The sequence below is a fragment of the Cuculus canorus genome, chromosome Z (assembly GCF_017976375.1).
Source record: "Cuculus canorus isolate bCucCan1 chromosome Z, bCucCan1.pri, whole genome shotgun sequence".
In the NCBI taxonomy this organism is placed as follows: domain Eukaryota; kingdom Metazoa; phylum Chordata; class Aves; order Cuculiformes; family Cuculidae; genus Cuculus; species Cuculus canorus.
This window is the reverse complement of record NC_071441.1, coordinates 28,230,170-28,254,933: the sequence shown is the minus strand read 5'-3', so window position 1 is coordinate 28,254,933 and position 24,764 is coordinate 28,230,170. Positions and strand designations below refer to the sequence as shown.

Here is a 24,764-nt window from a genome sequence, read left to right as displayed (position 1 = left end):
TGTACTGAAAATAATCTGCTGTTGCTGCTGAACTGCTTCAGTTCATTTGCTATCCCACCAAATTCCTTCACAGACAGACAAAATCTGCTGTCACAGCTCACACTCTAGAAAGATGTTTCCTGCTGCTATTTCATTTTCTGCCTAGACTTTGCTCATCTTTCTCTCTTCAAACATTTTAAGTGTGAGGAGGCTGATCAACAGTATTTTGTGTCTCTTCAACAAACTATAGGGACAAATGTTGCTTACATCAACCACATACCCAAGCCCAAGCAAATTTTCCATTCAGTAGCTCTGATATGCTCTTGAATGTTTTCCAAAGGCTTAGAAATCTTTTATTGATTAGTACCTCCTAAATTCAGAACAACAACTTGCCTGGCAAAGAACAATCCACAAATCAGAAAGACACTCTTTGCACCAAGTGCTCTTACCTATGACACCATAAGGTTTCATGCCCTGGGTAAATATCAATCAATTCAGTGCAGAGCTTCAACTCTTCCTCTAAACAGTGGGGGAGATCCACATTCTGCTCCTCCGCACAGGTAGCTCCTGTACCTGCACTCTGCTCCTCCTTTTGAATGCTAAGGTTTTGCTGATTCACCATTTGATTTTGTACCAGTACATTATTTTCTGTCACAGTTCTGCCAATCAAGGACTTTAGTAAGAACTGGCGGTAATGAAATCCACTATGGTCTGAGACATGCACGGATACCCAATATTTAGTGGATGAAAGTTCATCAAGGAGAACCTGAAAGTAAAAGCAGTGACAGTTATCAGCCAGTATAAAGGAGGAATTTACCAGCACTGTTTCTGTACTAACGTAACCTCTCCTCTGGGTATTTCAGCCACTGGGGTAATAGTTTAAGAATACATACAGAAAAAACAGATAATCACTGAGCCTTTTCCACTGTATGCTGACAAATATCTTGGCATCTCTGCACAAAAAAATTCACACTTCTTCCACACTCTGAAAAGGTAGGTGTCTCAGAAATCTTCCCACAGGTTAGGGGGAAAAGGAAACCAAACGACATATGATGAGAAACAAGCAGTGTTTTAAGGATCTCAAAATGGCTTAGAGGAGGCAATCGTAGAGGGTACATATAGCTACATGGATATTAAAGTATTTTTATATTTGCATTGTGCATTATAAGTGATACGATGGATGAGGTGCTGTAAAAAAAAAAAAAAAAAGAAAAAAAAGGAGGATTTAAAGCAATTTATATTTTAATTTTCCAGGAAAGAATGTCAGCTGCTAATATTATGTTCCAAGTCCCAGAACCCATGGAATACAAAACTAATTGTCCATAACTAAGTTGCTTGACTTAGTAATCGGTGAACTTAAAGAAAGGCCTCCACACTGAGGTAAATGCTTACATTGGTCACTGCAGCTGTATTTGTAGCATTTCTGATACCTTCAAATTTTCTCTTAATTCTGAATGTTTTTAAAGTTTTAAGATTTATTTCTAGGAAGACGGGTGAGTTTGTCTACTGGCTAAGCTTCTTTGCTTTGCTTTCTCTATTAAAAAAATACAGCCATTAGTTCTAAAGTCTTTAATCTTTCCACTTTAATCTTCCCTCTCTGTATTTTAAACTCTCCAAAGAGAACAAAACTACCACTCTCTTTATCTTCTAAAGACTTTCAATATAACCTTACTGGTATATTCTTGCTCTTAATCTCTTTTTCCAACCAACCCACATTACTTAACAGGACTAGCTGATGCAAAACAACTTTCATAGGCATAAGTATTTCTTTTTTCCTCCTGCAGCAAAAGAGCCATAGCCTCACACAAAGAAAACCACAGAAATGCATCAGGCTAGGTTTTTGTGGTGCCTCTGTTCTAAAAGATATTTGAGCACACAGAAATTACATAAATAGTGTCTTCTAACAGTGATACGCAACACGCTTTGTTAGGTCTTGACAACAGATACCAGCATCGCTTTCCTTTTATGTATTAGCAAACTGAAGGGCATTATTAAATAACAGCCCACATATGGGATTCTTCAGGCAGCTAAAACGCACCATCGCTAGTTCTGTGCTTTAAACCACAAGATCAGCTTCCCTCTTTCCAGTAGAATTGAGCTTACTATTTCAAATTTCTAAGCATTAAAATTTAAAAGCCTGTTGAAGACAATATAAGGCTCACGAGCAACATCAGAAAAACCAGACTAGTCTTTATTCAGCTGGAATTGGTATTACACACATTAAGTCTAACTTAGACCTTGGAACAGTCTTATTCATTTACCTGATGTTTCTAGGTTACAGAGGAACACTGTAATTATGTCATTTTAACTACCTGCACAAAGCAAACAGAATGATTCCCCGAATCACTCCTTACCTGAACTAGAAAACCTCTTTCACGGCAGCAAGGCAGAAGATTGTCTGTAAACCTCTTGATATCTACAAAAAACAAAGCCTCTCTTCTAGGAATCTCAGAGTAACAGTGGAAGATGCTTCAAACAAATGGAAGTAAACAAAAAAGCCAGCTAAAATCTGATATCCAACAAAGGCTCTTTATTACCAAGCCAGTTTTCTCCATTTCCACACCAAACAGCACAAGCCCTTTGCCACTCTTCTGTGAAGCAAAGGAAATCATATGAAAATGCCCTCATCCCTGCTCCTGATGACCCCTCACAAAAGGCCTCCTTCTGCCCTCAGTGGTGAACTGAGTATCAATGAACTGTCATCCTGTCCCAAAATAGGACATATGCAGTTGGTGGCTTTTGCCTCAACCTCTGGGTCTGCATTGCTCTTATAGCCTCCCTGACCCTTTGCTTGCTTTTTGAAGTGCTTGCACAACACAAACTGCAGTCCAAAACTTCGTCCTTGGTATGGGGCACTAGGGAAATGAGAAGGAACTGTATCTGGGGGAAAAAAAAAACCCTTCTAATGATAATCACATAAATATGGCAATGTTCCCTTACACAAAAGACAGGTACCTTTGGAGGTCTAATCATCTAACAAACAGCCAAGGCCTTACTGGGGATATCTACACGAAAAATTAACTTTGTGTTTTATGAACATGATTCTTCTGGACACCACACAAGAGTGGTCTTGCCTCGTAAATATCACCCCATCACTTATTTCTTTGCTATTTTGTTGTTGTTTAAATAAACTGTGGGGTCAGTTTCCCACAGTCACTTTCCCACTGATCAGTCACTTTCCATCCTATAATCCTGAAGTTAAGTATTTCTATCTAAAGAAAATAAAAAAGTTTGTCAATCCTTGCTGAATTACATTCTATTTTTGTACCTACATTTCTCTGAAGCATCATGATTTGCATGGATTTTATCAGGCTATACTGATATTACTCCCTTATTCTGTTTCTCCAACTAAATACTTTCCCACGTATTAGTAGGTGTATGGAGCCCATGTTTTCCCCCATTAGCTAACTATACTGTCACGTGAGAAGGCTGAAGTCAAACTTTCTCGTTTTTCTCCTAAGGCAAGAACTCCAATACCAGAAAAATTGAATTGGTTTGGAACAATCTATTCTTGACAAATCCTTCACAGATACCTTAATGAACACTACTCGAACACTACATAAACTTGCTGATGTGGTTCAAATTCTGCAGGAAAAGCAAACTGAGATTTCTATATTCAAACAAAATAATGTGTTTTACTGTCTAGTGTAAGAAATATATCACCTATATCTCACCTATATTCTGTGAGAAAATCTTCCTGCAGTGCCTGAACTTCCTCCTCCAATATTTTATATCTTTTTCCCAGAGTTTGAACTGAGATTCAGTCTGAAGAAGCTTACCAAAGGGGAAGAAAAACCCAAAACCCTAAGAAACAACCTACCTCCTCAAATCCCCCAAAGAAGGCTAACAGTTACACAAACGATAAATGTTTTGAGAAATCACATTTCAATGATAATACAATGTATGTATTTTCTGTCTATAAAAGACTGCATTATAGTGGAAATGTGGCCTTAAATAATACAGGGTACTCTAATTTGAGGCAATGTTACAAGAACTAAATGGCTGCAGAATCACAGTGATTGTTTTTTCTGATAATTTTCTCAGCACAGTTCCAGCCTCACATCTTGTTGAAATTCACCATTCTTTTCAGATATTCAGACACACAAATGACTGAAGATACAAAATCAGATATCAAGCAAGAAAACAACTTGTGTATTTTTGTATATATGTAATGCTCACATTTTTCCTCTCCTTCTTTGTATTTGTTTTTTCCTAACACCACATCTTGTGAATAATCACTTTCTAATGCTGCCTTTTAAAACTACCTAGACACAAACTTTATCTCAAGATTCTCAACATCTTTTATGTTTCATATTTTTCCCTAATTTTCCTGCAATTTGGCAATTGCCAAAATCACTCAGGGCATTATCCTGATCTTCAAACTACTGTTAACTAAAATTTAATGAACAGTGCTTCTCCCACCTTTTATGAAAGCAATTAAAGACTTACGTGAAAGTTCCTGTTTCCTTTTAATACAGCCAATCTATCCCAATCCTGTAGTTCTTCTGAGTTTTCCCATTAACTACCATTTCATACAAACTTGCTAGGCAGATGAGTCCAAATTCTGGGCTGGCTCTGGAGTCTGGAACATACTTGCTACGTCACACCTACTTTTAAAGTTTCTCAGGTGATAGCTAACAGGAAACAGCAGCAAAACAACATCCACTGCTAGCAGTAGCTGGCCCATCAGATATAAAAATTGTTACGCCAACCAAGCAACCTCCACTAAATCCCTCCCTCATTCCTCTGCTTACAGGGCGGCAAAATGCAGCAGCTCCCATTAAATGCGTGAGGAAAGTGCTACTGTATTAGCCTAATGCTCACAAGGGATTGCATAATAGCTTAGAAATAACAATATTACAGAAGTGTCTATATAACTTTAGACCATGTCACATTAACTAATTCAATTTGAACCAAGTCTCGATGATACCACCTTGTGATCTGAAATATACGCCACTGTATAAGATGTCCCTGATAGAGTTGAAATAGCTTTCTCATCCCTCAGTTTACATGCTGTCAAAAGATGCTGTAGGAGCTGAACAAACTAGTTAAAAATACTATTATATTTTCTCCAAAGTCCCTGCTGTTTTTACTTAATTCTTCAATGTTCTGAAACCACAAATAAGCTGAATAAGGGTATCAAAACAATAGTTCACCTGACACTATCAAAATAATATCTTTTTCTCTATTAGAAATGTCAAGATTAGTTGTAGAAGAATTATATTCAGTTATCCCTTCTTTATTTCAGCTCACGGTCCCATCTACCCTCCTGCCACAAGTTTATTAACAGTAAGTACCAACAGCCAAACAGAAAAATTGTACATGGGCAAGAAATACCTGTTCTTTATGCAGAGCAGAACCTGCTTACACTAGTAAGAAAAACACAAAACACAGCGATTGCAATATTTTGCCTGTTTTTTTAAAACATTCTTAGCTACTGTGATAACTGAATGTGATAGTGTCCACTCATGTCATAAAGAGGTACTGGGGAAACCACATTGTTGTTCCGACAAGCAAATTTAAGACTTCATTCACTACTGTATTATACCTTGACAGACAGCTTTCCCAAATGCTGTAAAACCCAGATGCGATGGGACCAGGCATTGTAGTTGCTTGGGTATCTCCCAGCAGCTCCAGAGCAGACATCCATTTCTTCCTGCACTAGTCGGTGAATTCTCTCCAGAGGTGCTGCTCCCAAGTTTCCTTTAGTCACGAGACTGGGCAAGGAGTTTTCCTGAACTAGTTGTTGCAGCACCCATCGTCTGGTTAAATGATGTACAGTGTTAAGGGTGAAAGAACAATTTTAGGGGGGGGGGGGGAAGAAAGGTTTTTTAAATTTATAATAATCAACCAAACTTTTCTGATATTTCAATTACCTGAACTACACTGTAACTAGATTATGAATAAGTAAACATAACCATGTTTCCCATACTGAAAACTATGACTCTTCTGATCAGAGTCCAGAAAAATTTAACTCTAGCTGTATTTGTTTGCTCACTATAAACAGCCATGGCTACTTAGAGCATACTAAAAGAGAACAAAAGGAAACAGCAAATTTAAAAAAAAAATGCCAGAACTGTCTGCATGAGACTTCTAATGAGCAACCTTTCAGTCTCTTTCAGAGACTTGTATGAGGTCCGACACGAAAAAAACAAGAATGTGCCTGTAAGTCTTTATTTAAAAAATTAAGTAAATCAGCTATGATCACCTTCAAAATAGTTCCCTTCTGAGTTGACACACAGACACATATGACGCCGCAAATGTTCAAAGCAATTCCATAGTCCATTTTCTGAAAGGCTGTTGAAGATTCTCCATCGTTTTTGCTTTCACATCTTCTATGGACAAAAAATGAGTTCCTTTCAGCACCGACCTGATCTTTGGGAGGTCTTCACCACAGGCTTCTCTTAGTAATCGAAAAGTTTCTATCACAGATTTCTTCAGTTTCAGAAGAAATGAAGTTAACTTGATGTTAACTTGCTGATCACTTTTGCACACTGACATTTTCTGACGAAGGGTAAGAAAACGTCTATATTTGAAGAAATGTCCACTTGTATTGAGTAAAGTGATCGAGTCGAGCCTTGTATTACTGTGAAAGGTTAGAAAATGTTCGATAACCACCACTTTGTTTCTCCTTCTGCTCTTGGTTCCCAAGGTATAGGGTTAGTCTTATTTTTTTTGTGTAGGACCTCATACAGCACTAAAGTAAAAGTATCCAAAATGAGACAGAAAAAAATTATTTAAAAAAAATAATTAACTGTACTTTGCCAGTATTTTTTATATTTGTCAGTACTGCACACAGCATGCCAAACTAGTTCCGGTACATCACCACCAGAAAGTGCAAAAGACTTACAAGGGCTATAGGTGTAACCAAAACAAATATTTTTACTGCTGAATTGTACACATTTGATTTGAAGTGACTGAGATAAGCAAGATTCCTACAGGGCTTTTGAAATTTTACTGTGAACTGACTTTTAGTAATATTTTGCTGGTATTTTTAGATGAGTATTTTGAGAGATGTCCTTAATGCCGCAGAAAACATGCACCTGCAGATCCCACAGAAGAGGGTCCTACAAAAAGGGATCACAGATGTGTGTACTTCTTTGCAATTCTCTTGAGACATGCTGCTGCAATGGGCCACCTGTGGAACACTCTGGAAAGCTGGACATCCTCTGTCCAGCAAACACGGTCATTTTTCTGTTTTGTAGTGGCTCACAGGGGTTCCCAAACTAATTAATTGTTACTTTCAGAAAGGGGTCATTTCTGGTTAAAATAAATCAATAAATGAGATAAAAATAATACATTAATTTTCTTTAAAATGATAATTCTGTTTTGCAGTTAATATATAAAATTGCATATATCTATATATAAAAACTAAAAACAGGCATGCTAAGTACTGTTAAAAAAAATGATAATGCATCTGCTTTTTCTCTCATTTGAACACTTATGATGTTATTGTTCACTGCTATTCTTATTTACACTGTGTGGTTTTCTTTTAAGTTATATTAAAAAAAGATTTAAACTATAGGAAGAGTAAACCAAAGATAATTAAGACTTTTTATTTTTAAACTGACTGCATTTCTCAGGAAAATTCACAAGCAGTAGATTGAAGCCAGTGTTCATACACTTGCTTCTTATATAACATTTGTTTTAATTAAAGATGTACAGACAATCAAACCAGGTTCTTCGGTTGTTGTGTAAATTTATGAAATGTAGTAATTTGAAGACTTAATTTTTACTTTTTAAAAATTTCTTTGATCCAAGCATCCTCATCTAGCGTTTTTTCACTTCAACTTGCAGGTTTGCAAGAAATGGGAAATTCTAAAAAGGTATAGGCATGAAAACTAAACAAGTAGGGAGTCACTACTTTAACAAAAGATAAATATTACTTAATTGACATTTACTAAAACAATAACATCTAGTAAAACCATAAAAAGAAATTATTTTGTCGATATAATTGTTTCAGTTTCTTAAAATGAGGATTTTTTTAATAAAATAAGGAATTCAGATCAATTACATAGACGTGAATATGTGAAAATATAAAGATTTCATTGTTTCTGTGGCTACAACAAAAGAAATATCATAAAATAAAGTCTGGGCTACTTTCTAGACTTTTTGCATGGGAAGAAAGACAGACAAGTACAACCTCAGAAGACTTAAAAGGTATTATTGGTACCTGTTGAACAGCATGGTATTATTTGAGAGGTTTTTAAGAGAACGTTTTCTCAAAAAAATTTGGAGACAAGAAATACAATTTCTTCTGTCATGGTACGCATGTTCTTATTACAGTTCCTGGAATTACCACAAATGAATGCAGGATTATTCAGTGAAAATTGTGCAATCGATAGGTGTACTGACTGTAGATGCACAAGATCTATTTGAAACCCCCTCAAAAAGAACAGCAAAAGGCCATATGGCAATGTATTTTGATATCTTCAGTGAGTATATCTACCACGTGTAAGAAAACTACTATTGGTTATGCTTTACTGAATTCTATAATTGTCCCATTCTATTTTTTCGCACTTCTGTTTGAAATTTGGTGTCATGGGAGAATAGAAAATATAAGATTAATCACCACGCTGATGCAGAATGAAAATCTTTCCACATCAAACTTTCTGATATGTATCAATCATGGTCAACACATGTAAACCAAGCCAAACATTTGTAGTATTATCCTCAAATATACCTTCCTGTTTTAGGCAAATAAAGAAACCCCAAAAAAAGTTATAGACAATTTTTTTATTATTTCTAAGATGTAAATAAATCTTAAGAACCTATCATTCTGACTAATTTCATGAAAATGTATTGATCATCATAATGATATGGATGGCACCAGATTCAGCACTAGTTAAATGCAAGAAATCATAATTTTCCAGGGTTAGCTCCCATGTAGGAAAGGCTAAATCATGACTAACTGCAAAATGTTTTCCCCCATTATTTCTACGTACTCATTATTCAAACAAAGCAATCAAACGGTATGAGTCAGTAGTATGGAGATGATCAAAAGCAGTTGAACAACAAAATTAAAAAGCAGTGCTGCAGAAATTCATCAGTGTTGCTGCTATATCAATGCTACTAAGCAAGAAATTAACAGAAATTAAATAGGTGCTAGAAAGAAACAATTAAGAATATTCCAGGTATTGCATTCCTGTTTAACTTTGAGACTTTTAAGCTCATGCACTCACTCAGAAGAGTTTATTAGCACCTCCATCTTCAAAAAACTCATGTTACCGGTACGCCTTTATGGTTTTGATAGAGTATGAATCCCATAATGGTATATCAACTTCACAGTAGTCCTAATGCTGGACATGTGAAACGTAAGCGTTCCAAACTGCTTTCTAATGTGTTACATTCAAATCTTATAAAGCCTGTCTACAAAAGAGTTATCTTGTGAAAAATACTTCATGAAAAAAATCACACACATTAAGATTTTATTTTTTTTTAAAACAAAGTTGAGCAATGGTTCTGTACTTCACGTAGCTGTGCTACAGGCATTTTACATACACTCAGTCATGACTGAGATAGTTAGCTTTGTGCATTTAAGTAATTCTGGAGTTATTTTTTCCAGAAATGTGCTCTTACATTAACATTTAGTGGTGGTGACTTAAGGACACTGCTTAATTTAGAAATAATAAAAATAAATTCACCAAAAAGACCAGTATTGGAATGGAAAAGAACCCAACTTTGGTTACAAAGATTAGCTACATTTTCCTGTCTTTCTGAAATGCCTGCAGACAAACAATATAGTAATAAGCTGGAAGAAGGAAAGACGGAGAAACCCACAGTGCTGAAATACTTACTATTGATAGAATCAGAATCTCAGGCTGAGAATTTTACATGCTGCAAAACATGATAAACCTTTAGGAAAATTTATCCCACCTCCATAGTTTATGGGAAAAAAAAAAACCACATCAAAGAATCTGCTATATTTCTAGACGTCCTATCTAAGGCTCTCCTTAACCCAAGCACACTAAAAAAATGCTAGGAAGAACATTTACGTTTGGGAAAGCAACAGAAGATAAGGGAAACAAACCTATGAATCCATGTTTCTGGACTCTTTGGAAACTTGGTTAATGCCAGTTTTCCAAGATGCAAATCTTTAAGTGGATTTAAAGTGCCAGACAGTATTAATTCTTTCCTACAAAAGACAAAATAAATTTGTATGAATAAAAGAAGTAACCTGAAAACAGAATACAAATCCCCAAAACAAATAGCATGGCATTTCCTTAGTATTACGATAGAACTTGAAACCACAAGTTTAAAAAACCTTTGGTGAATTAACCCATTCCACTATGCTATATATATGCACATCCTACTCAATCAGGCCCAATAAATTAAACCCAGATCAAAGAACTTTATCTTAATCTGAATACCCAACCCACGGGTTCCAAAACCTAATCAGAAATCACTCAATCAGCTGTATTTGGGTGAGGGTCTTCATCACACATTTCCTGTATTAACCAGAAAGCAAAGGAGACTGGGCTACATGTAATACCTGTTGAGAACAATGCTGCTATTAATCTGCACACTCGAAAAGTATCTTAATAAAACAAACAGACTTTTTAATCCTCTTTGATGTCAACAGTTACATATATGACTAAACAGTCCTTCTTGAAATTAAGCCCTCAGCACCTACATCTGAGAATAGTTACTCCTCCACACAGCCCCCTCCTTTAGTTTTTAGATATGACTTAAGATACAGTGTCAAGAATCTCTAAATATAGAACAAAGTGGGAAATATTCTCTCTGTGTAGAATGTTTTTCAAACTTAACAGAAAGGCTGAAATCACTAGATTTACTTGCAATTAAAACCATTTTTGTTTTTAAAAAGCAAAAGAATTTGCCCTAACAAAATACAATGTCCGTCCCAACATAACTCTTCCAAGAGTACCTCTGACACAGTCAGAGGAAAGTGAAACTCTGCATTTATCTTTCTTGCCTTCTTTGCACAGAACTCCCTACCCCATACCTACTCTTCTTTCTAGATTTTTAACTCTTAATGCCTGTTCTGAGCATGTTTGTAGACATCACCTCACCACCAGTTACTCCTAAGACATTAGTCTCTATGTTCTGTTCTCTAATCTAGAAAAGATACAGTAAGTACCAAAGTTACTGCTTACAGACAGGAAACATGCCTTTCCTAGAACATCCAGAGTCAAAATTAGAAACCCAGGAGTGCAAGAAGCAGAAGCAATTTTGACAAGGATTTGGTGTGGGGTTTTGTTTGGTTTGGTTGGGATTGAGTTTTGGTTTTGTTTTATTTTTATACACACGTAATTTACGGTTCATCATAATGATATGCACAGCAGCAGGTTCAGCAAGAGAAGCACTAGTAGGTGAAAAGCGGACAATAGATTTTCTGAAAAAGAGGGAAAGGATCACAAGGATGACTAAAGCATCCTATAGTGCCAAAAAAAACTCTTTCAAATTCTTCCAGCAAACATCCAACTTGGGATATATAATTTCTTGCTCTTTTTTCCCCACGTGTACCACCAATAATTTTTCAGCCTTCAAAATTCTAGCTCCCATAAAAGATAATATGACATCATTTTAATTTGCCTTATGTTTTTGCTGACACCTTTGAAATCATTGATACCTCACAGGAAAGAGTTTGACTTTTCAGAATATCTTGTTACCTAAGATCTTTTGACTTTTGATCAATTGTATGTGCAAGTGAGTATATCAGCAAGAACAAAACCACCTGTGACAATTCCTTTAACATCACTTACATAAAGATTTTGGTAATTTTATCTTTGAAAATAATTTTTCAACTTCTAAAAACACAGATTAACTGAAATTATGATTAACAACTGGGGATGTTGATCGTTCACTATAACAGGGAATTCCCTGTGAGTTCTTAGAATTGATGCATCTCCTAGCATTTACCATGCCTTCATCACAACATACAACTATCTCTTCAAAGGTAACACCTTCAAAGGTAACACCTTTGAAGTTTTATGTTGTCCTGTGCTTCATGAACTAGATACAACCTTCTGATTGTCACCTAAGCTGAAATGCTCATTAACATTCCACATCACCTCTGCCAAGTCCTGTCTCCTTGCAAAGGAAGAGGTTTTTTTCCTGCTCTCGAACAACCCTATCTCTGTGTCTTCAAATTCTGTGCTATTGAGTCAACAGCCATGTCTGAAGCTCTGCACAGAATTCAACCTAGGAAAAAGAGATTATCACTCCGTAAAATAAGAGAGTCATTAAATTCTACAGGAAACACTATGTGCAGGACTGCTATTCAGTAAATATTACGCTTTATATTTTTTAGGCTACTTAAAGTTCATTACTCTTTTTTCCCACTTAAAATAAAGCAGTGAATTCCTGTGTGGAGAACATAAGATGAAGCTGGTGCAACAAATGTTCTCTGAACAAAATGGAAACAGTCATCCCATGGCAGATCCATCATGTTTTGCAAGCAGAGTGCAAGTTCCACACAGTTAGTTCCCAGCTTATACCAGTTCAGCATAAGGATATACCTCCAGCATCTGTGTAGACTCAACTCTGTGACTGTATATGCCATGTCTGGCTAGCCTTATCTGTGATTTAATGAAGTGGGAATTTCACTGAATAGGGGAGACACTGAACTGTTGTGCCAATTAAGTGTCTACCCTTCAAAAGAGCAAAATCCCAGCAGCTGCCTAAAACAACATCGAGTGAGATACGGCAAAGCACTCCCTTGGCAAGAGCTGGCTTGGTGGTAAACTCCACAGCTACTGACTGGCTGGTGTAACAACAGCTTCTCTTTGAATGCTAAACAGAACCTCAAAGACAGATGGCCAACAAGGCCACCGGCCAAGAATTTTGGGAGCAGGGCCACTTTCTGTAGTCATTCATGTACTTTGGTAAAACATAGACGTCATAAAAGAGAAAACAATCTTCATCCACATTCTTTAGCATTTTTAATTCTATTTACAACTTTGAACTATTCCATAACAGCAAACTCTTTTAAGTAGTCATGCTGAAAAGGCCCAGACTGATACAGATGGGTGGATTTGCATTAAAAAAAAAGTCCACAAACCCTAAAATAAAACCTGAATTCAATTTTAAGTACCAAGGGATTACATTACTGTAGTAGCTCTACTACTTATACATGCTCCTAATTCTGTTTTATCACTTGAAAGCCACTCAAGCTACACATTTTCATGACAATAGGCCCTTTGCTATCACTTTCATTCCCGTTCCTTAGACCTGAGATGCAAGACAAAAACAGATCACAGCAAAATTCTTCAGAACTATGCTAGCAGTGAAAGAAAGAAAAAATAAAAAGGCTGCATTTGCTGTATCTAGGGCTGACAGCTACCTGCAGCCATCATCTTTGCAGGTAATTTTAATTTTCCCTACTGCAATAATGCAACTTAACTACAGAAGTCCTATTTTTAATGACAGCCTTCCTAGATGCTAACATATACTTTTCTGTTGTTGGAAAAACGTTAATTTAGCTGAAGAATTAGGGCTCAATTAAAATAAGATTAAAATTATAGGTTATGTATATTGTATTTAGCATTTGATATATATTGTGTTTCGTATTTGATTTTGTTGATCTTTATAGTTAAGTTTGTGCAGACTTTGTGTCTGTCTCTGTAGACAGTGACGGTTTTCTCACAAACCACATATAACCTTCACAAGTATGGTATTAGGGAGTGCTTAGAAAGAATGTACTAACAACCTTATCCGAGCAGAGCCTATGCTTTTGCTAACAACATTATCTGAACACAGTCTACATTTGTGAAGGCCAGAAGCATACCAAGGGCAGTCAAGTGAAGATAAGGAAATGCTGGTGTCCACACAAATGATGAGACAATCCTCAAATATATATGCATGAAGAAATGATGTAATCTGTTGAATATACATTAGATTGCGAAACACTTAAGGGTTAAATTGCAGACGCGCAGGGATCATCTTGGAACCTGATTTGGGTTTGAATACCCCTGGTTCCCGGGGCCTCAAAATAAAGCACCACATATAATCTACCTGGAATGGTTATGTGTTTTTCTCTATACTAACACTGTCAGCCCTCCAGCCTTTTTAAAACTACTCCTTTAAGACTGTTTTCAGTCTTACATAAGCAGCAGAAAGAAAACACCCCCCCATCTCTGAGATTTATATAAAAATTCTTAGATTATAGAGTTATGAAAAATTGTTGCTTCTGGTCCCCAAGTAAAATCCTAAACCTCTTCCATAATGACTCATGGGCAGGTGCTGCAGCATGACTAAGAGTGAAGCTAGACTAATCCCAACAGGTACAAGAAAGGAGCAAGGTCAGGGAGAATGTGTCCAGAAAAAAGGACAGACGTCTTTCTTTCACTTGCAGCGTATTTATTGAGTGTTATTCAGCTTTGATGAGCTGCACTTGTAGTGGCAGCAAATTGAACTGTTATCTTAAAAGGACTCAGGTATAATATTCGAAGAGGAGTAAAGTGAAAACAGTGAAGACACAAAGCAGTAACCAGTTAGGCACTACACAATTCAGCAAAAGATGTGCCCATCTAAAGGTTACAAGTGGCCTTCCTTAACTGTCAGGAGGAAAGAGGAGTGGCAGTTCAGTGGGACTTAGATCACCCCAAAACACAGGTCAAAAATGTGCCATCTTTAGCCTGCACTACACAAAAAAAAGGAAAATAAAGAAAAAAAGGGCAATCTGAAACTGTCTGCAGGGCATAAAGAATAGAAGAGACTTCTAGCATTCCTTCAGCAGTCCTCAGCTGAAAAGCTCTTGCTGTTTCATTAATTACCACTTCAAGCTTGCAGCTGACTCATACATAAGGGCCAGATCTTGCTGATGTCATTTGCTAAGTGCAACATACCTCACATTCCAAGCAGTGGTGAAGTCAGGGTTCAGCAGCAACAGGGTACATGTGATATCTATCAGCTCTAGAACAATTGAACAAGAGACACAAAGATTAGTAATGATTTGCACAGAGCAGCATTCTCTCTTCACTCCCTTATTCCCTGTCCTTCCTCAAAGTCTTTACTCTCTGGCCTGCTGCATCTATGGACAATCACATCTGCAAAACACTGTTCCCCCTTATTCAGAAGAAATGCTAGCGTAATTTAAGAGGCAGCAAAAACTTCCATGTCCTTCCTTCCATTATTTAAAATAAGGTACTTTTGTCTTGCTATCAACTCACATCTAAGTTGTTTGCAGCAACAGATTTCAGACCTCTACCTGTACGACTAAATTCAAACATACAGTATGCCCTCAGCAAGGAACAGATAGAATACTTGAGTATTTAGTGATTTAAATTCCAGATATGCTGTATGCATCATAAATTGAGAATTCCTCAAAAAAGATCCAACAATTTTAAAATAAGATAGTACCAATAAAAATATCCTACTATTTCAGTACAAGTCCAAGCTGCAGATGGCTGCCATACACTATACGACACTATACCATATCATACCACACCATAAAAAAAATACACATACTATAAAAAAACTGTAGGTAAGGAAATGAAACACCATAACCATGAATTAGAATCACAAATAGTCTACTGTCTAACTGTAGAGAAAATACTTTGAATATATTCTGAAGTGACAGGCTTGCTTCAGACTGAGATTTTAAGACATTCACTAGAGAAAACTAACAGAGCATTTCTTGGCACGCCTTTGTTTAAGCACTGCATAGACTGTAAATTTACGTATGACACTTAAACAATGTTGTAAAAACAAGACTAAGGTATATGGTTGATGAGAATGGAAGAGTAATTTAATTGTAACCTAGTCTTTCCCCTTCCCTTTGCACTCCACTGCAACATTCAAGCAGTTCTGAGTCCCATCAGGGTAACAGCAGGTATTCATGACGCATATCCACTTAAGCCTGAGATACTACACACTGTCACTGGGCTGGCTCCCTTAACCTCTGCTCTCAGTAGACACAGCATCAGATTAGTTATCCTGTCCTGCAATCACAATTCTAAAATTTACACGGAAATTTTGCAATAGAGCAAGAAGAAACTTGCTTCAAAACTGAACACGACTACCCAGGCTTTTACTACCAATTAAGTTTGGCTACATTCACTTCTGATCATCCTGTATTTAACATACTAAATTGATTATACTCCAGGCAATTTCCAGCAAACAAGAGGCACTTTATTACTTTTTAAGGAGAAAAAGGAAAGCAAAAAAATAGTTTCTCATGGAACTAGATCTCTGGTTAGTGCCGTTAGTATGACTGTAAAATGAAATTTTAAGAAGTCACTGATGAAAAGCAGCAATAATGGAGCATATTAATTCAGAATGCAAAGGAACTGCATCTTTGAACCAAGACTTCAAGAGCAGTTAATATTTAAGTGGGTCAAAAAGTGGTATACCTTTGAATATTACTGTATGACTATTCATTCAATTATGTCCAACAAAGTAATTGTGTTTCCCATGATGCTCCTGCTTATGAGGAACATGTTATGCCATCACATGATGCAGGGGAAAGAAGTTACCTTTAGTGCACTTTTAATTTTGTACTAAGCTGTTATGGTGATGTTTCAGAAATTACCTCAAAGAACTAACTTTCTGTTTTCATCAGTTACAGCTGAGGTAATTTTTTCTTTATCAAAAGATTTTATTTTAAATCCCTCTCTGTTGCCAGAGAATGAATAGTTTTCATATACGCAAATTTTCTTACTAATTTGCTGCCTAAATGTACAAAGCTTTTTCTTTGATTTACCCAATCCCTGAACCACTAAAGTACTTCAACACCTATTTAAATTTAGACAAATTAATTGCCCAATTTAAATATCCAAGATTATTCACATATGTAAAATTAAACATCTACTAAAGTGCTTTGCTGGCTACTGCTTCAATTTTATATTCAAAACCACCACTGGCAACATCTAACAGAACATCAGTTTTATGAGGTTCTATAGCTAAAATAGCAAGCTCTCATTTTTCATGTAGCTTTTTCCACTTGACCTTCTCAAAATATTAGCAGTTTTTCTATACTGTTAAAAGATTTCAATTTTACATAACATCAATATACATAATTAAATGCTGATTATTCTGCTACCACCACCTTGTGTCATAAACAATACAGAAATTAACTTTCAAAATGCAATACGCTAATAATAATACTTCCAAGGTAGCATAAATCTTCACGTCAAATTCATAGTACCTACTACAAGGCAACTGAGAGTTTCATCAAGAGAAAAAAAAATGTAAAAAAATTAGGAATTACAAGCTTTGTTGCTAACACAAAGCAAGGCTAAATTCCTTTATGCAGTTTATTTCATTTTTAGCCCATCCAGCCAACCTTCTCTCCAAGTGGTGATTATTTACAAAAACCCCACTAAACCCAAAAGAACCAAATACAAAAAACTTAACACTAGCTACTCCTCTAAATAAGAGAGTCACATATATTTTAAACTTGTTTTAAGTTACATTTAATCTAGACTGCAAGAAAATTGCTAGCTTAGTAAAATTTTTGAAACACAAAGCGTTTAGTGCACCAAATCTAGATTTACTGACACTGTCCATTTCCGTCATTTTCAGCTGCTTATTGCTTTGCCAAGAGGTCAGTGATCTGTGTCCAACGGCTCCAATGCTTAGCCATAGTAAGCCTTGATGCAACAGGACTGTGCAATAAAAGATATACCTGTAGGACTTTTCCTTTGTTGCAGGAGGAAAGCTGATTGCTATAGGAGGCAAATGAAACTGTGTAGTGCAGGATAAGAAGCAGAGATGCAGCAAAATGCTACAAAGAACACAATCAGAAGTAGTTCTGAAATTAGTAATATAATTCTGAACTTTTGAGTGTTGGATTTTCTAAATACGAGAATGGTTTTAGTAATTATTAGGTGCTACCACTGTAAAAGCTATGGTTGAGAAGACACACTAAGAAACAGCTTAGTACATCCAAGTTCAGTCTTTGGAATACTTCTCAGAAGTGCTTTTTGTAGTCTACACGACTCCACTTGGAACAATAGTTTGTTTATCCTACTAAGTCATGATAACCATAATACTCACATTTACTGGAAATACCAAAGGTCTGGAAAAGCACCAAATTGAGCCTAACTTAAACAGAAGCCTGTCTATCATTCTATCCATTTTCCCATGATGGAGGTTCACTGTCTCCAGAACGTTATCAAAAGAAAAAGCAGCCAAAAGGAGAATCTCAAAGCAACACTCAGTTTTTTCATGTCAGTGTTCTTTGATGCTCTGTGCAACAATTATCAGATGAAGACTTTGTGAACTGTGGGTTCTGAGACAGACGACAAATGACACAATTTTTTTTTTTTGAGCCACTTTTCAACAGAAAGTCTTACAACAGATCTAGCACGCAATGACAGTAGTTGCCAACTAATTCCCTCTGTGTCAGAAACAAACCAAACATCTTTTATTTACAATTTAAAGGCACATTCTGCTGGGTAAATATTAGGCAACTATAGTATGACAGGTGTTCACAAAACACATATTCTTTTGTACAGAAATGCCTCTCCAGCTGCAAAAGGACAAATATAACAGTATCTTTTTAGCTCAGTTTCTTTTTAAAAATGGCCATATCCAAATTTTTATTTTTGTTAGCTTTTCACACTAAGATGTGCTTTTCAGAAGAGTATCATAAAAGTGGAAACACAGATTTAGAGGAAGTAAGGTTATGACTTCTCTGTCATACTTCAGACTGAAATGAAAAGTATCCCAGAAGAAGATCCATAGCATAACCAAAATACAACATACAAATTCCTACCTTAGACCTCCAAGTAACACTGCAATGAGTAACATTGGTCTCGCCAAGGCTGCCTGTGCTAGCAGATTCATAACTTTAAATGCTAAAACGCATTTCTGGCTACATGTCAGAGTGAACAGGATTAATATTCTTTATATGAAAGCTGTTTTTATTGAATTTTATTACAGCTTGCATTATAAATTCTGAACCTGCAAACAGATCACAACCACTGGTTTCTATCAGAATGAATGCAGCAGCAACAACTGGGCGGCACCTATCAAAAAGATCCACCTCTTACTAGGTCCAACCATAAACCACAGACTAAGAAATAAATAGAAGTTACTTATGTTAGAAACACACATCCACTAGGAATAAAAGTATATTTAAAGATGCTGTACTGAGAAAGAATATTCAAGAAAATAAATTATTTGAAAATTAAATTTTACATTGCCCTGGGTTTTTTTAAGTCCACAAAACACTTTTTCTAGCTAATCACATCACATCAACTCCCTGTTGGGTGTGGGAGGGAACACGCACATACAAGAATCTATTAGATAAAAACAAAACAGAAACACTAAACAGGTCAGTTGTACCTAACAACGCAGGAAAACAACTTTCTTAGGGTACTCTTCTAACTCCAAGTATCAAAGCTGGTGCTTTGTTACTCGAACACCACCACAGGTACACAGCCAGTATGGGCAGACTGTATGTTGCCAGTGGAATGGGTTCCTCTTTATTGTTATCTGGCTTGCAAAGAGGTAACAAGTTCCTACGTATGACCCCTCACCATCCACTAGAAGGCAAAGACATTCATGCTCACTTCACAAACCTTCTCTGCCATTTAATGCTACACTTTTCAAAATGCTTCCATTACATATATATCCATAGGTCTGTAATAAATGTTTTTAAATTAAACTCTAGACCCTGCCTTCAGGCAAACAGAAGCAGGAAACAATCACTGCCTTAAGAATGCTCCCTTGCTAAGATTCACTGAAGATTCACTTTCTCAATATTGTCTCTAAACACAAAAGAAGCACAAGTGCGCATTTATAGATTTGATAAACACAGTCTGGCTGCCCCTGACCGTACACTTTAATGAGAGTAAGTAATGCACAGCTGGCTTCATCCAGGTAGGGTGAAACAGACTATAACAGGCAGTCATATCAAGAAGGAGATGTTACTAACAGATGATCTACTCAGACTCTCAAAACCTATCTGCTCAAGATGCTACAGCACATTAGATTCATGAAGGCTAGATGCTAAAGCCTGCATCGGATTTCTGTTAGCATCCCACTATTTAAAACAATTATTTAACTCACTAGTTCATTAAGAAAGCAGGGAGACTGCCTTTGCTATAGCTGCAGTCAACACAACGCAATGGATGGTGGCTGTTCGGTATGTTCCAGAAGAGAAAGATATCCCAAGACAGTAACTTTAAAATACAATGGATGCATCCATTGCTTTATGGATTAGGTTTGTTTGTCCTCTTTCAGGGACAAGAAAATGCAAGAAAATGTCATAGCAGGTCGAAGATACTAGAAAGAACACTCAAAAAGCACATGAATAAGCACCAGAAGTAAGACACTGAGCTACGCCTGCAGTAAGAACATCTTTTTATGCTGACTGCTATTTAGAAAAGACCTGAACCATGAACAAAAAAAAGTTTCCTAAGCCACAGATACCCTTTTTCATTCTTACTCTGAAGAGAATGGGATACTTTGTAAGCATCAAATATCTCCCATGTCACACCTATTTATAATTCTTCTAAAAAATTCAAAATAGACAACATACATAAAAGCTTTTCATGCAAGTAAAACAAACTAACAACCAAACTAAAAACATGAAAAAGCAAACAGAGCAATTACAGAGCTGTATGGACTAATGATTTCTGGTACCCCTACATCTGAAAACCGTTGCACTTGTTTCTTACTTTAGATCCAAACATTACCAGTTTTCCTTTTGACTCAGGAAAGCAGGACAAGATTCCTTCTGCAAAGATTAACATCACTCACCTAGTCATTCATCAAGTAAGTCATCTCCCTCTAACCCTTCTGGCTTTGGGAGGTGAGAAAAGATTTACATTTTAATTTTATTTACGAGGGAATTGAGTGCTTCCTCAGCAAGTCTGCAGATGACACCAAGTTGGGCAGGAGTGTTGATATGCTTGAGGGTAGGAAGACTGTAGAGGGTTCTGAACAGGTTCAATTAACAGGTCAAGGCCAACTGTGTAGGGTTCAGCAAGGCCCAGTGTCAGGTCCTGCATTTGAGTTTTAACAACCTCATGAACTGTTACAGGCTTTGGGGTGCATGGCTGGAAAGCTGCCTGCCAGAAAAGGACCTGGGGGTCCTGGTCAATAGCTGGCTGAACATGAGCCAGCTGTGTGCCCAGGTGCCCGAAAAGGCTAACAGCATCCCAGCTTGTATACAAATATGTGGCCAGCAGGACTAAGGAAGTGATTGCCACCCTGTACTCAGGGCTGGTGAGGCTGCATCTTGAATCCTATGTTCAGTTTTGGACCCCTCACCACTAGAAAGATATTGAGGGGCTGGAGCATGTCCAGAGAAGAGCAATGGAGCTGGTAAAGGGTCTGGAGAACAAGTCTGATGAGGAACAGCTGAGGGATCTGAGGTTGTTTAGCCTGGAGAAAAGGAGGCTGAGGAGATACCTCATCACTCTCTACAACTACCTGAAAGGAAGCTGTAGTGAGCATGAGTGTTGGTCTCTTCGCCCAAGTAACAAGCGAAAGGATGAGAGGAAATGGCCTCAAGCTGCACCAGGAGAGACTTAGACTGGATATTAGAAATCTTACTTCACTGAAAGGGTTGTCAAGCACTGGAAGAAGCTAACCAGGGAAGTGGTCAAGTAACCATTCCTGGAGGTATTTAAAAGATGTGCAGATGTAGTGCTTAGGGACATGGTTCAGTGGTGCGCTTGGCAGTGTCAGATTGATGGTTGGACTCAGTGATCTTTAGTGTCTTTTCCAACCTGAATGATTCTATGATAAATAAAAAACGTGCATGAAAATTCACATAAGACACTGTTCTCCAACTGGATAACTTACCATCTTTGTTAAGCCACTGTTTTCTTTGTCTGTAGAGGAGAAGCTTATTGTGGACATATGGCAAAAGAAACTTGACACACCAGCTCTCCACACCAAGCTTGTTTTCTACCAGGACGATAGGGCTCCGGTTATACCTGGCCTCAGGGCATGGTATTAATCCAATTTCATCTCTTAAAAAACAAAAAAAGACACGATTAAACTTATTTCCACTAGATACCAACTATTTTTCTCAATAGACCAGACTACCAATGGTTCCCACCCAGCCAGTCCATCACCTTTGTCCCTGTGTTGACCAAAATCTGAATTAATTATCCCCAATTCACCTTCTTGACTCTTGTGGGACTGAGGCGAAGATAAAATGCATTTTCAGAAAGCCATCCTCTGCAACACTCATGCAGTATATTAACTTGGCAAATAAATTATTCAAATATGACACCAACAGGCCACTCAATTCAAGAGGGTAACATCTATGAGAGATTGCAGCTGGTTATGACCATTTTGGCCACCAACAGGAAGACAAAGATGTCTCGAGACACATGCAAACATCTGGCCAGCATGGCTATAACCTGATCCTCTAGAGTCAGAGGGGCATCGTAGCAAAGGGCACACAATCTATACTGGCTGTGCATTGTCCCAGTCGAAGTACTGCGGTTCAGAAATCTAGCAGACAGAATTGCTGCTTTTTCTACATTAGAGGGTAAACTAGTGGCAGTTCATGCTTCCTCTGTTGATGTAGGACAAAGTACACCACTTACAGAGCACAAAACTCTTGCGGCCTACTTTCATCTCTGAGATTGCACCTATGAAAAAAAGGGCAAGAGCAGCATATTCTTAAAAAACACTAGCTCAAAGTTTACTACAAATCAACATTTCTGGCAAAGGAATAGGAACTAAGAAGAAATAGAACATTCATTCACAAATACTGCCTGGTAACAGCACATTACGCCTCACAGCCTAAAAATTAAGCTTAAGGGCAAAAGACAGGGCTTTTTTTCAGACAGCATCCACATGCTGTACTTCAAAACCTGGCCACCCACCCAATATTTATAGAAACTCAAGGGTAGTCATTCTAATCCTCTTGTTTAAGTAAAGCAATAAATTAAGTGTCTGTAAAATTTTCATATGTAATTTCTCAGCACACCATTTTCTGGAACAGATTAATAGGCCACCACCTTAGAGACTGCAGCACTTCTGACAAACACAAATGCACTTTCCTTAGGTTATGAAGTAGTTAACCATTATGCGCTACCTCATTTGCCTTAACTGATAGAGTTTATATAACTAGAAAGATGCTTTCCTAGGGAGCAAACGTCTTAAAACAATAAAGGAGGGGTAAGGAAATGGAAATATGGGAGGTACATAAATTGGGGTCTCAGAGCTCGTCAGTAGTGGAAGTAAAAATAAAACTCAGACCATGTGACCCCGAGATTCTTAGTTTAACCAATTCTCTTGTGAGATAGAAATAAGTGTAGTTTGCATTTACTGCAAACTCTGTCACCTTCAAAACACCATACAATGAGAAGCATTGGCCTTGGGGATCTTCAAAGAGGAGGCTGAGGGGATACCTTATTGTTCTCTACAGTTACCTAAAAGGAGGTTGCAGAGAGGTGGGTGTTGGTCTCTTGTCCCAAATGATAGCTGATAGAACAAGAGGGAATGTCTTCAAGCTGCATCAGGGGGTGTTTAGACTGGTCATTAGGAAAAATTTCTTCACTGTAAGTGTTATCAAGCACCTGCAGAGGCTGCCCAGGGAGGTGGCCGAGTCACCATCCCCGGAGGTGTTTAAAAGGTGGGTAGATGAGGTGTTTGGGGGACACGATTTAGTAGTGGACAGGTACGGTTGGGCTTGATGAACTCCCAAGGCCTTTTCCAGCCTAGATTCTATGACTCTGACGACAGACACAGCCCGAGAGGTAGCTGCCGGCACGGGGCTGCTCCGCGGGCTGCACCTCGGCCCCACGCTCAGCGCCGCAGTACGGCTCAGCTAAGAAGGCTCTTTAAGAAGATAATCAAAGTCTCCCCGCTCAGACCCCCGCCGGGTCCCCGAGCCGAGCTCTTTCCACGGAGGAGGCCGTTCGCCGCCTGCGGCCCGCAGGGGCGCGCTGACCGCCGGGCCCGCCTGCCCTCCCGCCCGCCCCGGCTCCGCTCACATGTGCGGGTTGCGCTGGAAGGCGTTGCGAATGTCCTTCACCACTCGCTGCACCAGCACCGCCACCTCCTCCGGCGACTCGGCCATGTTCCGCCACCAGCGCCGTCGCGCGGGCACAGCACTTCCGGGTCACCGGGGCGGTGCTGCGCCGGCCCCGGCACCGCCCCGCCGGCCACTCTCCGCACAGACCCCGCCTCCGCCCCACCACACTCAGCCTCACCAGGCCCCGCCCCCTCCCGCCTCCGCCCCACCTCCGCCCTGTCTCCGCCCTCTCAGGCCCGCTTACGCCCTCTCAGGCTCCGCCCCCAGCCTGTCATCTCTGCCCTCTCTGGCCCCGCCATCTAGACCCCGCCCCCGACCCGCACTGGCCCCACCTCTGCCCTACCAGGTTCCGCCCTCTCTGCCCCCGCCCCCGCACGGGCCCCGCCCCCACCCTGCCAGGCTCCGCCCTCTGAGACACGGCCCTTTCTGACCCCGCCCCATCATACACCGCCCTATCAGGACCGGCGCCTCTCAGGCCCCGCCCCCGGCATCGTCCCTCCCTGGCCCCTTTAGGCCCCGCCTCCCCAGGCCTCTCCCCGTTCCTGCGGAGCGGGGAGGTGGAGTCTGTGACCCGGGGTGGCCGTGGGTCCTGTACGCTGGGCCCGAACCTAAGTGGCTCCGACGCTGTGGTCAGATGTGGTGGGGCCAGGGCCTCCCGAGTTGTGGTTGTGCTCCAGTCGCACTGCTTTTCCTTGTGCCTGGTCTGTATATTATGGGTAGGCTAGCAAGAGCGATGGGAGCTGCTCATTTATGTATGAAAATAGCAGTTTATCTCTCATTTATTATAATCTTCGTGCTAGGTGTTAAGCCACGTAGCTTTAAAAGATGAATGCATGTGTACAGCTTCCCCCGACAAAGAGACCTGAGAGCA

General features: G+C 38.7%; 1 protein-coding gene across 3 annotated transcripts in view; it reads right to left on the bottom strand.

Annotated features, from left to right (window-relative positions):
* Positions 1–23,978, bottom strand: part of PTAR1 (protein prenyltransferase alpha subunit repeat containing 1) — a 37,001-nt gene extending 13,023 nt beyond the window's left edge. For all 3 annotated transcript variants that reach the window (XM_054054149.1, XM_054054150.1, XM_054054151.1), the window contains exons 1-6: positions 23,853–23,978; positions 21,703–21,872; positions 14,790–14,856; positions 10,010–10,114; positions 5,528–5,741; positions 429–745 (exon numbers count right to left, since the gene is read on the bottom strand). In XM_054054149.1, the coding sequence (XP_053910124.1) occupies positions 429–745; positions 5,528–5,741; positions 10,010–10,114; positions 14,790–14,856; positions 21,703–21,872; positions 23,853–23,938 (959 nt within the window). In that variant the 5' untranslated portion in view covers positions 23,939–23,978. The remainder of the gene's footprint in view (positions 1–428; positions 746–5,527; positions 5,742–10,009; positions 10,115–14,789; positions 14,857–21,702; positions 21,873–23,852) is intronic.
* Between the last annotated feature and the right edge of the window lie 786 nt (positions 23,979–24,764).